We start from the raw sequence: 15,555 nt of genomic DNA, 5'->3' as shown, positions 1-15,555 counted from the left end.
AGTATAAAAGAGCTCTTTAGGATCTTATCACTTCCACATAAGTGTGGTAACAGCCTATAAACAAGGCATATCCCTGCCTTTTATTTTCAGTAAAATCACATGTTTATGCTCCTCAGGACCTTCACTGTAAGGCGTTTTATTTCATGTTTTCCATTTGTAACAGCATTGTAAAATGTGGATGCTGGAACAGGACCAAGCACAAGGGTATCAGTCATAAAGATGCAAGGATGCTTCCACTCATCACTCCATCATTTATGCAGCCACAGATTGCAACAGTTTTGTTCGCCACAACATTGAGCTAGAGGCCAAATTAAGCTGCTTCTTCTTTCTGCACCACAACCCTCATCAGAAATATTGCTGCCTGCTCTCTCCCCAAAATACCGCCCCAGCACCATGGGTCTCTGGATGTATATCACCCAAGTCTTGACCAGGCTGAACAGATCCATTCAGCTTTACCATCCTGATAACATCACAGGCTGTGGTGAAATGAACAGAAAGTGAAGGGTTGAGCCATCGAAGCGGATCGAGATCTGCCACAGGAGTGCCATGGACAGTAATGAAATGTTCCACGTGAGTGTGCAGGAGGTGTGTTCAGAGATAATGTACTTACATAGATAGAGAATTTTTTTAATTCCAGGATTTTATCAGATCTGGAAAAATGCTGAATGAGTGGGTCACTGCAGTATCAGTGTATTGGTACACCATGAAGAGGGAGCTGTGTTCCTTCTCTAATATCCAGGCTGTAATTGTACAGCCTCTGCAAATAATTAACTGAGTCTAACCAAGCTTTTTCCCTGCATTAAATCTATATTATTAGTTTGCTCCCTACCCCAAAAATTAATTTTCACTCTCAGACCCACACCCCTTTATAATAATAGATAGTGTGACATTTTTATCCCAAATAATTTGATGGGAGTACCAGGAAGAAAGGATTTTCAGCCTGTTTGGGAAGAATGGAAATCTGGGGAGACAAAAGCTGCAGCAACATTCAGTCACCATGCTGCAAGTTATAAGCTGATCACATATACATTCATGCATACATGTGTAGGCATAGTCATCTCACTACTGCCACATGTTCTGGTCTGGTATCAGCAAACAAGGCTATACTAGCACTGAAATAGATGAAATTGCATTGCTTGATCCCTGGAACTCCATGCCCAAAATGCAGGTTTGCACTGTGAGCTAGGGCTATTAGGGGCAGACACAACCCTGAACTTTGCTTAATAGTCCCACTCCGAACTGGGCCATTTGTCTGGGAACAGACACACAGTGAGATGCTGACCCCCCTCCACTGTACACCTTGGCATCTCCCAGAGCTCTCACCACTCCATCCTTCAGCCCACAGCCAGTACTAACTCCCAGGTATGGCAGTGCTGCCTGATGAGGTGTCTTTCTTCATGCTTTTGTGTGATACCAACCCAAGGATACCCATGAGGCAAAGGGTGGCTGGAGCAGAACAGCCAGGGGTTGGCAAATGTAGAAGTGGGAAGGCTACATAAGCTGTGGGTGTAGTTCAGCCAACAGAAATGAAATAAGCATTGAGCTGAAGTTTCCTTGGACTCCCAGTGGTCTGTCACCATGGAAAGCTACCTATTTTATGAAAATAAATGTTCCCAACAAAAGCATTTATTCCAGATAATCATGAAACTCCAGATAATCATGAGTGTCTGGTAAGGTGACTTCTTGCCAAAAGCAGGTTGCTTATTTTAGTGTCTTACACTCTGAAGAAAATATTCTTTGTGGCCCAGGGCCACAAGCAGCCCTTTGAGCTGAGGGGCTCCTCCTACTCAGACAAATAGGATACAAGGGCTGGAAAAAGGGGCAAGTGACCCTTCTACTCAGAGTGCAACTCTCAGGAACTCATCTCCAGTCCTTTTCAGATTCTGGAAAAGTGGCTTTGTAAGTTGCCACTTACACTGAGATAGTGGATGTAAACTCCAGGGCAGTGTTGAGAGCTCCCACTTCCTGTGCAGGGTTTGAAGACCTCACACAGTCTCATATGGTCCCAGTGTGGACAAAGCACTGAGACAATGCAACACAAAACCAACCACAATTGAACTGATGAAGATTTAAATGAGATTAAATCAATGAGGAAACAAAAGAAGTGTAATTGATGTCTTTATTCTGTGAAAATATAAAAGAAGGGCTAATCTGAAAATAAAATCCCCATACAGAAGAAGGTACAGCAAAAAGGACTAAGTTGCAAACCACTGCTGGAGTTTGCTGTGGGTTTTGCTCAACCCAGCACCAGTGACAGTCAGAAAAGTACCTTCTCCAGGATGAATCCTGACAGGATAGGAAGGAAGGTCATGTGTGGAGGGGCAGCCCCAGCAAACACCACGCTGTACATGGCAGATGCTGGTCTGCAATGGAACCGTTTCAACTTTATGTCCATCATCCCCAGGCTGTTTTTTCCATCTCCTACCATATTGCATTCAGAAATGGTGGTGCAACCCTTCATGGCAGCTTTCAGAGACAGTCCACCTATGCAGGAGAAATACAAGAAATACATGCCATGCATCAGGGGATACAGTCCCAGACTGGATTATTCCCACCCTGGTCAGTGCAGTCCCCATTTCCAACCTAAGAACTGCCCATTCATTATATCCCGTTGGTTCCAAACCAACCAGCCCTGTCCGTTCCCATCCCCTGAACAAAGCTGATGAAACAGCAAGGCCATTTTGGTTGACTTGAAATAAAAATGGTTTAAGGTTTGTCTCCTTTCTTTCTGCTAAATAAAGATGACTTTTAAAAACTCTAAGCATTTAAATTTAAAAAGTGAAAATGTCTTAAGTAGCTTTTTTTCTCATGTTTAAAGATTCTTCTGGCCAAACTTTGCCTTCCTAAAGAAACCAGGGCTGTGTAACAGTACGCCAGGTATTCATTGTCCCCTCCTTTCTCTGACCCTCTCAGGACACTCAAACTGGGTGACTTTCTCTCAGTCAGGTTTGACATGGAGTTGAGAGGTCTCAAGGACAATACAGCCTGAGCCATTTATTAAGAGGAATTAATTCTCGAAGGCTTTATAGGATTTTAGCCAAACCAAGAGGGAAACCTACTGACAGGTCTGCTGAAACCTGAACTTGTCCTTTGCCACCACAGGAGCATTTACCACAAGAGGAGACCTGAGCAGGTGCTGAGTGCCTAACTCCACATTCAGATATTCTTGCTCCTGTTTCTCCTTTTGCTGATACTTTTCATATGTCTCTGCTGTGCAGGCTATGGGTGTCTGGAATACTTTGCTGGACAATTTTATCTCAAATACAAATAACATATAAAGGCACTTCACTAGTTCCTCACCTTCCTGTCCTCCCCTACACTGCTGCTTTCTCTGCACAGATTATCACACTGCACAGGCCTTCTCCATTCACAGTGGCTGATCAATCAAGTTAAGACAAGACTATGTTTTATTTCAGTGGTACACTGAATTAATTTTGCCACTCTATTTTCATTGCTGTGACTATGAAAATTCCTGTTTTCCTTCATGTTGTCTCTGTGAAACATGATTTAATTCAGGGTTTGGACAGCACATTAATAAAGTCCATAGGAAGGATCTTCAGGCATCACATCATCACCTAGTAATATTATCAACTCAAAGGAACTTCATCCATAACCATATAAACAAGATAATTGTTTTGCAGTCTGCTTCCACAGCTGGTGTTTCTGCCCTTTATTTCCATGGGTTTTTTCCTGCCTGCTGGAACACAGGTGTGCCATGAAAGGTGGAAGTCTTTTACCTGCAGCAGAGGTGGAAAGGAGGGTGACCAGAAAAACTGCTGTCTACTTTCCTCTTTCTAATTACAGGATCTGAGTGGGGAAAAGATTTCTGATGGAGCTGTTCAAAGGCTGGACTTCAAGGCAGGGGAGAGATTCCCAGCTTTCTTCATGCAGAAGCACCACTGCAACAGTGTCTTGTCCCTAGTGACTTCCCCCATGGGAAAGCAGTGTTTCAGCAAAGCTCCATCTGAACCTCCTCTGAGCTCACAGCTGACTTAGATCCGGATTCACCCTCATACATCGTAGCTAGTTCAGAGGCTTGGTCAAGCTTATTATACACCTTTATACCAGATTGCCCCAAGAAACCAGTTCCACTCTTCATCTCAGTTATGCTATGTTATCAGGAATTCCAGCAATTATCCATACATGATTGGGAAGAAGGAAAGAAAAATAATGCCTGCCCTTTGATCAGCTTGAAGTTTTCAGTTTTCAGCTTTAAGTTCCTTGTATCTTCCTCTTTTTTTATTTCACACCTTTTGCCCATTTTTATCTCAGTAGTGCTTTATCTTAGACTAGTTTTTCCCATTTTACTGAGAAGATGAAAAACAGCCCCAAATAATAGGCAGTTACCAGTATTCATTAACCCAGCAAGGTCAACACATTGGTCTTCAGATCCAGTGCAGTTTACAACTTCATTACCACACTGAAAGGAGTCCACGCTGTAGCAGGCAGGACACTGGTATCCATTGGGCACATCATTATCTGGTGGCACTGGAATGAAAAACATGGACTGTAGTTGGCTTCAGTGAGGGAATGAGAGGAATAACCCAGGTGATGGCTTAGCCTGGAAGGCCTCACCATGGGATGGATCAGACAGAAAAGGGAGAGGCTATAAGGAAAATAAAGAGTTTACATGACACAGAGGTGGTCTGACAGTCATCGCCCGTGCAGCAAACCAAGTGGCTCTTTGCTTTCACCTTCCCATAGTTCACTGTGACAGGACCAAGGTGGCAGATGTGGGATGGCAGGCAGGACTTGATGGATGAAGAGATGGACATTCCCCCTGTTGTGAAGCAGAAGGCAGAGCCAATTTGCTCAACACAGTAATTCCCTTCCCCTCCCATTAGTTCCTGTACCAACTTCTAGGCAGCTGTCCCAGGGCCTGAGAGGGACATCACCTGAGAGGGACTGAGCTGAGAAGCATCACCAGTGAGCCAGGATACCCCATCTGCAGAGATGATGGTGTGACACGTGCCTCTGACCCACTGCACAGGGTTGCTCAGCCTGCGTAAAATCTGCAGAGTGCACAGCCCATCACAGCCACAAGCATCGTGACACAAGCAAGTCTGGTCTACCCCATCAGCCAAGCCCAAAAAGTGTAAAGGGGAGCAGAACAGCTGAACTGAGTCTGCTGAAGTGCTTGAAGGATGAAGGGTAGGTGCACTAGCAGAAGGAGGTGGGCATTGGAGCTGCCAGCACCAACACAGGTAGGACACGAGCCAGACTCCAGTCTAAAAGGCAACAATGACACCACTAAGGCTGAGCAATGACTGAGGCCATGCCTCTAACACTACTGAGTGTCCAGCTGTGTCAGGGCTCAGCACCAGCTTTGACTTAACCACAGGGGACATGGTTACTAGATAACAACATTTCCTTTGAGGACAAGCTGAAAGAGTTTGGGTTGTTCAGCCTGGAGAGGAGCAGGCTCCGAGGTGACCTTATATCAACTTCCAGTGCCTAAAGGAGCTGCAAGAGAGCTGGTGAGGGGCTTTTTACAAGGACATGAACTAATAGGACTAGAGGGAATGGCTTCAGACTGAAAAAGGTAGACTAAGATTAGATATTAAGAAGAAATTCTTGACAGTGAGGGTGGTGAGACACTGGAACAAGTTGCCAGGAGAAGCTGTGGATGTCTCCCATCTCTGGCAGTGTTCTAGGCCAGGCTGGATGGGGTTCTAAGCAACCTGGTCTAGTGGAAGGCCTCCCTGCCCAGAGCAGGGGGTTTGAAACCAGATGATCTTGAAGGTTTCCTCCAGCCTAAACTGATTGATGAGGATGGTGATTATGATGATAAGGTGATAGCTCAGCCCTGGTGGCACTGCATGGTTGCATGGTGTCCCCATACCTGCTTGAGGACAGGCAAGCTTCTTTCTCCATGTGTTACCAGGGCACCCCCAGTACTAGATGTCAGCAGCTTAGATCATGGGTTAGTCTCTCAACTTCCTGACTCAACTACTCACCTTAGCCAGAATTAAAAGCCAGTGTCTCCTTCCACTATGAGGTTTTGATCCTTCCCTCAACAACTCAAGAACCAAACCCTCCCAGTAGAAAACTACTTCTCAAAATAGAGGAATAAAGAGCTTTTCCTATCCCAGACTATCCTGATCTCTGGGTAGTCTGTCAGTAAAATCAAAATGAGCAGGTTATCCAAGGATGGCCCATACTACCAGTGATAGAAGTGGGGAGAGAGACAGGTCCCCCAGCCAGCCCCATTCTGAAAGCCACACTGGCTTAGAGGATGTCTCACCTATTAGGACCTCATGCAGAATAATGCCACAGGTGTCTTCACCACCAGTGCAGGTTTTCTTGGGACCAGAGCAGCTTTTTCCCATGCTGTGACATATCTCACACTGGAGGCAGGTCCCTGGGGAGAGGAGGACACATTCCTGAGAAGCAGTCATAAGGGATCTCACTTCCCCTTTCACTGATATTTGATTTCAGCACTAATCAGCACTTTTTACATTTCTCTTCTCTTATTTTTCCTGTTCCGTTGTGCAATATGTGTTGGGCTTTGCCTGGAGCTGCTGATGACAGCAGCCCTACAAACCCCTTCATCCTGGCAGGCACTCTGGTGTCCTGGATTCACAGACCCCAGATTCTCTCTTTGCAATGAATAAGGGCACCCAAGTGGTTCGGGAGCAAGAGCTGCCAGCAGGTACTGGCTGTACTCTGTACAAACTGGAGACTTCCTTTGTAAGCATTAATTCTTTATACATCTCTTTGTAGGCATTAGGTGAAACCACCTCACCAGATACCTGCTGGAACACTTTAGGCAGACCAGAATATCAGATACTCATCAGGAAACACTTAGAAAGGAATAATGTATTTCAACAGAGGACAAATAGGACATCTTCCATGACACATAACCATAAGGGTCCAGCATGTAGATTAACAGGTCCAGGGCATGTGTCACTTCCCTAAACCCAGGTGCCAACTAAAGCACCTTGCAGTGGCAATGGCATCAACTGTGACCCAAGACCTCCAAGACAGCTGTGCTTTTCTGGAGCAGAGCTGAAGGATGGCTGAGATGACATTATGTCCAAAATGTCACACAGCCCTGGACGTGAGTAAAATAAATGAGCCTGGAGATTGATTCAACTTTCCAAAGGTCTGGCAGCCTCAGGGTAACATGAGTCACTCTGATGGCTGTCCTGGCTTTATCACCAGTGAGCACCACAGAAAATCAGACTGCGAGCTCATGTTGTAAATGCCAACACCTTCATCTGCACATTGGCTTATAGGACCAAAGATCCCTCAAAACTGGTCACTCTTACCCCTCTGCAGTGCAAATCCCCCAAGATGAGGGGGGTTTATGGCTCAGACAGCAGGAATAACCTTATACATAAAGCACCACATTCCCAGACCTCTTTCATGTCTCATAACCCCAGTGAAAAACTCACCTGGATCCAGGAAAGCCAGGAGGAAGCTGAGTCCAAGGGTTACTCTCATGCTGATGGGATGTAAGCACAGGGAGCTGCCAAGTCTTTCCCCACAAAGCACTGTGTGCCACAACAGCTTTATAAACAGAAGGAAAGGGGCTCTTTTGGGGAAGTAGAGGTTGGGGAAGTTTTCTGAACAATAATATATACTGCTGAGCACAAACACCAGTGCTTACTTTTTCTTTTAAAGCACAGGTTTTGCCTTTTTTTTCACATGAGTGATGCTCCTTGTTTTTCCCCTGTTTAGAGTGTGCTTCCTGTGGGGTAAGACTGGCTTTCCTGGTGATGCCAGGTATTCTCTGGTAAAGACTTCGAACAACGTTCAGCCTCTGCTGTCCATATAAATGATAGAGAGGAAACCATTTCAAAAATCCTGTTGTGCTCTCACTATTAGAGCCAAAGAAGCAAAGTGTAGCAAGGACCAGCCAGGAAATTCCCCTGTGGCTGAGTTTTTGATGGCTGGTTTCCCATTTCGACATTTCCATCATAGAGTCAGGAGCTCTCATGCCTGGAGTAGAGAGAAAGCAGATAGTGTCAAAGCAGTGAGCTTCCTCTCCAGGCTAGAGTGCTGCTTAATTTTGCAAAATGACTGCCAAAGCACAGCTTGGAACGGGCTCAGTCAAGAGTTCTCGGGGTTGAATGCGTCAGGGCAGCAAAGCCAGTACTCCAGGGTTTGTGTTTTGATATAAAACACTTGGATGTTGGTAAGGAAGTCTCCTATTGTCCTTCTGGGCTTTAAATTAAACCAAGTCAGCAAAGACAAAGCATCACTGTGGTTGCAAGACAGCCTGGTCACAGATTAGGTAAGGTTATAGCAGTTTTCCATGCCCTGGCATCTCATGATGGGCTAGTGAGAGGCAGCAGTGACCAACTTGCTGTTGGCCCACAGGTTCCATGCCTCATGTGCAGGTTTTATAAGGATGTGTTGCCCCACTGAAACCGTAACCTGACCTGAAGGTATCCTCTTGTCCTGCACCATGTTGGACACAGACCCTCCAGGGCTTTTTGCACTGACAGACAGGAAGAACTAAAGTGCCCTCACGCCTCCTTCCCATTTGAGATTAACCTCTTCAAAGGACCCTGTTCCCAATATATTGAGTAATCTGGTGGGACCACTACTTAGCTAAGCCCACAGTGCTTTGGGAATCACACTGGATAAGAGCCTTGGTCTCTCATTGTCCATAAAGCTGATATCACAAGGAAACAAGGGAGAATTATATCTTCACCCTGAAATTCTTTTTCAGCTCAGAAGTGGTCTCATGCTGCAGTAGTTATGTTAAAATTTAATCAAAGTCCTGACTGCAGGCTGTTCAGGATTAAAATTAATTTTTTATTGATCTTAAACCTCAGACAGAGTAAAACCATGTCTCCAGGCAGGCTGGGGTACCTAGATTGGGGTGATTCTGCCATTTGACTACATATGGGACTGCAGATACAGATAGGAAGATGAGAAGATGTGACCGACTCTGGTGATTTTAATTTCATGCCATTTATTTAAGATGATTAGTGAAGTGCCTGAGGGACTTTCCCTGAACAACATGACCACACTAGTCTCACTGAATTATATAGAACTCACCTTTTTCCCACCTCTCATGGAGGGAGGGTGTGAAGCTCCAGCCTTTTCATGTGCTCTTTTAGAGATGAAACCAAGCATAGCAAGGAGGAGTCACACTCTGCAGCAATAAGAGACCTGGAAAATAAAACTTATTAGAGGAGGTGAAAACAATAAGGGTGTTCAGGAGACACCCAGTCACATCATATATATCTACAGAAAAGCAGGGCTGGATAGGAAAAAATATCATAGGGGGCTTATATTAGGCATTGGGGGAGTTTTAAAACAGTGACAATAGTGAAGCTGATTGCCTGGGAAGGTGTGGATCCTACATCTTGGGTGGCTTGGAAAAACAGACTAGACCAGTACTTATTAGGGCACTATTTAAGTTGATAGGATCCTGCTCCAGGGCTGAAAGATGGATTAGATGCTCTCTCTCAAGACTCCTTCTAAATTGGTTCTTAATTTAGTGTGCATGAAGTGCCTGTCTTCTGCAGTGTATCCATGTTTCCAGAAGGAGAGAAGGATAATAACACAGCAGTCACGCTCTTCAGGGAGGTGAGACAGAGAGTGGGGAGGTCAGAGAAATCTGTGAGACAAGTTAAAAATCCAGCCCTCAAAACAGCATTGTAAGAAGGGGAGACGAAAAGGAATAAAATTAAAAGGAAGATTTTTCTATAATCATCAGAAGAAAGATATCCATCTAGGCTAGAGCATCTAAAAAAATATATGTGAATGTGTCCTGCAGAGTTGTAGCAGAAAATTCCAGTGGGTTTCATAAAATCAGAGAATTGGTTAGGTTGGAAAATACCTTTAAGAACATTGAGTCCAGCCATCCACTCAATAGTACCAAGCCCACCAATAAACCATGTTCCTAAAAGAAATATCTACATATCTTTTAAATACCTCCAGGGATGGTGACACCACAACTTCCCTGGGCTGCCTTTTCCAGTGCTTGACAACCCTTTCTGTGAAGAAATTTTCTTAATATCCAGTATGAATTTCTCATGGCACAACCTAATGCTATTTTTTCTCACTCCAAGAGCCCAGACATAAAGGTATGTCTTCAAAGCATGAAAATAATATATCAGATTTACATCACAGCTGAAAACCCAGGACAGAAAGCTCTGAAAAAGAAAGAAAAGTGGCAAAAGTGTGACAAAGAAAGTAAAGGTTAGAAAGGACTGGGGTGAACAGTTCCTGTAGGGGATACTGGAGTACAGTCCTAACTGGGGTTCAAAGGGAGGATTCCTAAGGGAGAATTACAGTGATGGTTTTAAAAAGGAAGAAGTGAGGTCAGAGCTAAGGATAAACCTTCTGATGCTGAGATCAGCTGGGGCCAAGAGGAGCACCCTCTTCCTGTGATGAAACACTTGAAAAGGAACCAGAAGAACAGGATGTATCTGGGTGAAGGGCAAATCCAGCCAAGCCCTGGAACCAGGCAAGCTCACAGTGGCTGCCAGCCCTCGTCCCTCACGGTCACTGCAGCACTGTGACAGGGGCTCCCCTCCCAGCAGTCCAAAGCCAGCAAAGCCCTTTCTGCAATGGCAGACAAATTGTTGGTCAGGATGGAGCCCTGTTCACAAGGCTGGGGTGCTCAGCTGCATACAAAACGTCACCCAGAGTACTGACAGCCACAGCAGGGCTGTCACCCCTTGCCCACATTACCAGGACACAGCTCCTGCAAAAGACTGGAGGGACCTTCACCATTGCTATTTTTAACCACGTGTATCCTTTTGTTCTTCTCTTTAGAAGACAGCCCAGCTTCCCAGCCTTGCTGGGCTAACATTTGGGCTAAGCTAACATGGGGCTGTCTGTGTCATCAGGAACTTGTATGTCTCCAACAGCTCTAATACCTCCAGTAAAAGAACAAGTCTAACAGTGTTCCAAAAGCCCAGGCACCGGTTCTGTGGGAGCAGTAGAGAAAAGGTGTCTCCTTACCTCCATTTAACCATGATGCAAGAAGACAGAACCACAACATGTTATGGCATTTCAACGGTGAAGTCATCCAGCCCATAAAAAAAGCTCTTGAAGAAGACTCAAACCCACCCATTTTCTGAGCTGATTCTTTGTTCTCCAGAATAGAGATCAGCAAAAACTGCCACTCTGGTTAACCAGGCAAGGAAACAACACAGCAACTCTAACCACTCCATGCAAGAGTTGGTGCACCTGTCCCAAAGGGTGAGAGCAGGAGGAATCTCACCATGTGCTTGCTGACTATAGCCTAAGGAAGTTTTCATAGAATCACAAAATAGTTTGGGTTGAAAGGGGTCTTAAGGACCATCTAGTTCCAATCCCCTCTCACCTTCCACTAGAGCAGGCCAATTTGACAGTTGTTTGTCTTAGCTGTGATTGCACAAATAAATAAACCAGGCAGGTGGTGGTAGGTCAGCATCAATCTAATTGCCACTCCTGATAGGGAGCTTCCCAAGGCACCCCCTCAGCTGTGCTCCCCACAGTGCTTCACCAAATAACTCTAGGCCAGAAAGGAGGGAATTTTATTGCCTCTCCCCACCTACTGCTGATGGAGTGCTTGAGACAGGACCTAGGTAGGGAAGGCTGGTGGCACCCAGATGGTTCAAGGGAGCAAAGTCACACCCATGGCTTCATGCGCATCACAGAGCCGAGTTTGTCAGCAAGGAAGTTACCGTGTGTCTGGAAGAGTAGCATTCCTGTAACAAGATGCCAATTTTCACACATTAATTTCCCATGTTGACTTGACATGGCATAGTGCCAATGCCAGCTCCCAGGTGGCTGCACTGAGCTCTCTCCTTGCACCTCTCCCCAGACAGGGGCTCCCTCCCTCTTCCAGCCAGTGCTGGTTCTGCCTTACTTAAAAATACCCTCAGGGTTCAGTTTCCAGACAGCCAGGTCAGTCCCTTACGGTGTGAGCTCCTGTTGGCTAAGAATTTGTGAACAAGGGAAGAGAAGTTGAAGGCTAGAAATAATATGAATGTAATAACACAAAACTGCTGCTCAAATGCTTTCTTCTGTGGCTAAAAAATATGGTAGTTAACATGTTATCACACCTGCGCAGCAACACTACTGAGAAAATACACAGAATCAAATTGCTGAATACTATCAAGTGATGGAACTTCATCTTTCAAGAGATCAAAATGTTTAAAGGAGTGCAAGGGACATTTTATTTTACCTTTAACACTGTGCCATTTACGCCATTAACATCGATGAATGGTTGGCACGCTGGCAGTAGTTACCTTTTCAGCTGGAATAATTGCCAGGGAATCCAACTGCTTTTCAAATATCCTGAAGGAAGATAAATTTTCACGCACATTAGTGTGTTCAATGAACTCCCTGTTCCAGCATGAGTCATCAGCAATGTCATCTTTGAGCATTCAAGAAAACAGCACCTGTTTAATCCATTGGTGGATGATGTAGAAAGTGCATCCTTATTAGATATTCACACCTCCTATTAAACATCCATATTTCAACCTCTGCTTCAGTGAAATTCTCCAAGTGTGCAACTTCACCAGCAGCAGAGCTCATTCCCTGAGAGAGTTCCAGGCTGGCAGCTGAGGCAGAGCAGTTTGCCAGTTTTAAGCCATGGTCTGGTATCAAAAAAACCCAATTAATACATCAGATGAAGCCTTTTAATACAGTAGTAATATCACACATTATATTTATTGTTCATGTCAGTGGTTAGGACACTCAAAATGGAATAGGAATTCAGTGTTTCAGGAATCATGTCTGAGTAGGCTCTAAAGTAACCTGGATCTGCTCTTGTCTCTTGAAAAAGTGGCCTGACACCCAGCCCCTGCCAACTTGATTTAATGTGTTTAGATGGCTTTATTCTTTCCTGCTTTCTGCAAGAAAAGTCTTCCCTCACATATAGCTGGGGCTGATGATGAAGGTCCCAGGTCCTGGGAAGGCAGTGGACAAGTGGCAGGAATTTGTGAAGGAAATAGTGAAAACAATGGGAACCTATAAATTCCTTTTAAAAGCCTAATTCTGGGGGGAGGAGGAAAGGATCCAGCCAAAGACGATCTGGTGATGAGGCACGGATAGATTGCAGGTGCTAAGCTGATCTGGGCGATTTTGGATGACAAAGATCCATTCAGCCACTCGTCTACTCCTTCCCTCTGGCTATCCACTGCACCCATTGCCCACCTCTGGCATGGAAAGCTTCCTTAAAACAAACTGCATTTGGAAACAGGAGACATGAATTGGCAATGGCATTAATTTTTGCCCTGGATTGCATTTTTTTCTGAAAAATATCACTCCATCAGTTTTCCACCCTCTCTTTGTCTTCAGTCAATTACTAACCAAGTCCCACGAACAGGAAACAAGATTTTATCATAAAAAGCAGCAGTCACAGGTGAGTAAGACCTGCCTTGGAAATAAACAGATGCACTCAAATCAAGAAAAAGAAAAATTAATTGTTACCACCAGGCTTGAGACAAAAGGCTATGTTATGGCTACAAACTCTCTGCATGATGGGAAATATTTGAAAGCAGGCATTTCTTTGAACTTTTACACAGATGCAGACTGTCTGTTTACACTGGAGATCTTTGAAGTGTGAAGATCCAGACAACCTCATTTACCACTTTTTCTTAAGCTGATCTGGAACTGACTGAACCTTCCTAACAATTTGTGGCATTCCATCTCTCAGTAGTGTGACGTTACTCCATCGATGCCATCCTTTTCTGTTGCAGGACTTCTCCTGAGTGTGCACACATAATTTCCTGTCAGCCCAGGTGTTATGTGTTTTCCAGCACCAGTTTCTGTCTTCTCTTTCCAGCCCTTTAGTGTGAAGCATAACACATTGCATAAGGAAGAACCCAGAAACCCATGCCCTCCAGCACAAGGAGACATGATCCCAGTTTTCCAAATGATGCTCATCTTTCCCATCCCTTTCCAGTCCAACATTAGTCACTGGATGATAAGCATCATAAAATAAAGTATTCACAAATGAGTGTGACAGCACTAAGGTCATGTTTGCTTAAAGCTTGCATTGGTCTGGGCATATTTTCATCATCAGTCACTTTCAGAAAGCAAAATCTGTTGTTGTATTTGTCTGGTTGTTCTTTCATTCTCTCACACATTCATGAGGAAATGTGTCCATTGCTCTAGGCAAGGCAGGCCTCCAGGCAAAACCACTGTTTGACATGTTGTAGTACTGTGGATGTTTCAAACTGAAAGAGAGTAGGTTTAGATAAGATATTACAAAAAAAAATATCTTTACTGTGAGGATGGTGAGGTACTGAAACAGGTTGTCCAGAGAAGTTGAGGATGCCCCATGCCTGCAAGCATTCAAGAATTCAGACTGGATGAAGCTCTGAGAAGCGTGGTCTTGTGGAAGATATCCCTGCTCATGGCAGAGAAGTTGGAACAAGATGATCTCTAAAGTCTCTTCAACATAAACCTTCCTGTGCTTCTGTATTCGAATACTACAGCAAACATCAGAAAAATATAGAGAAACAGCAAACAGTGAATGACAGGAACAGAGATCCAAACTCCAGAGCACTCAGCATGGAGGTGCCTGGGGTAGCTCAGCACCAGCTGGAGGAGTTTGTGACACAGCACCACGAAGAGACATGGGTTCAGGTCCTGTGAGCAGGCTGGGTATGGGGTACCATGCTGGCCTCCAGAATCCAGAGCAAAAGGAGCATAGAGGTGCTCACACAACTAGCTCCCACTTGGTTTCACCAGTGATGGGGGAGCTCTGAAACCAGGGTCAGCCACTGTTGGCCCGTGCCCAGAGCTGTGTATGCCACAAGAAAAATGGCCTTGATATTGTTTGTCCTCAGAGGCATAGATTGGAAAGAAGAAGGTAGAAATCACCAAGTCACCTGAATGACCTTTCAAGTCATCAAAAAAAGTCGTCAAACCTTTCCATTACTTGTGCCTCAAATCCTGTGATCAGATTTGTGCCTCCCATTGCAAGAAAGACATTGAGCTGCTAGAATATTTCCAGAGAAGGCAGCAGAGAAGAGAAGGGTCTGCAGCTCAAGTTTGACGAGGAACAGCTGAGGGAGCTGGGTTGTTCAGTCTGGAGACAAGGGGACTCAAGGGAGACCTTCTCCCTCTCTACAGCTCCCTGACAGGAGAGTGTTGCCAATCTCTTCTCCCAAGCAACAAGTGACAGAACAAGGAGAAATTGCCTCAAGTAATGCCAGGAGAGGTTTAGATTAAATATAGGGAAAAGCTTTTGCACTGAAAAGAAATGTAAAGCCCTGGAACAGGCTGCCCAGGGAAGTGGTGGAGCCATCATACCTCCAGGTGTTCAAAAAACGTGTGGATGTGACACTTGAGAGTATGGTTTGGTGATGAATGTGTGGTGGTGGTGGGTTGAAAGTTGGAATTGATGATCTAGGAGGTCCTTTTCAACCTTAACAATTCCTTCTATGGTTCTGTCATGCTTCTGCCTACTCATCACAAAAGGATATGGACCAGGATTTCTCACTCACTAACAAACATCTTGGTTGTGGGGATAAAAAACATTCTGGCAAGGAGCTGTCTCCAAGATAATGTATGATAATGAATACATTTTCACAGATAGGCCCTTACTCTATTATACAAACCAAAAAGTCACTGGTATCAGCAAGTCAG

The 15,555-nt window shown here is 44.8% G+C and overlaps 1 protein-coding gene across 1 annotated transcript; it reads right to left on the bottom strand.

The window, feature by feature from the left end:
• Window positions 1-2,105: 2,105 nt before the first annotated feature.
• LOC102107317 (phospholipase A2 inhibitor NAI) lies at window positions 2,106-7,526 on the bottom strand. The gene is made up of 5 exons (XM_005530386.3): window positions 7,398-7,526; window positions 6,245-6,361; window positions 4,631-4,780; window positions 4,348-4,488; window positions 2,106-2,484 (listed from the first exon to the last, which is right to left on the bottom strand). Exons 1-5 carry the CDS (start codon window positions 7,444-7,446, stop codon window positions 2,258-2,260), a joined length of 684 nt encoding a protein of 227 aa, XP_005530443.2. The 5' UTR covers window positions 7,447-7,526; the 3' UTR covers window positions 2,106-2,257.
• Window positions 7,527-15,555: the final 8,029 nt, after the last annotated feature.

Source organism: Pseudopodoces humilis, chromosome 4 (assembly GCF_049639895.1).
Source record: "Pseudopodoces humilis isolate 2021_Gansu_Grassland_sample_001 chromosome 4, ASM4963989v1, whole genome shotgun sequence".
Classification (NCBI taxonomy): Eukaryota; Metazoa; Chordata; class Aves; order Passeriformes; family Paridae; genus Pseudopodoces; species Pseudopodoces humilis.
The sequence above is the reverse complement of the archived record's forward strand: the minus strand, read 5'-3'. Positions and strand labels throughout refer to the sequence as shown.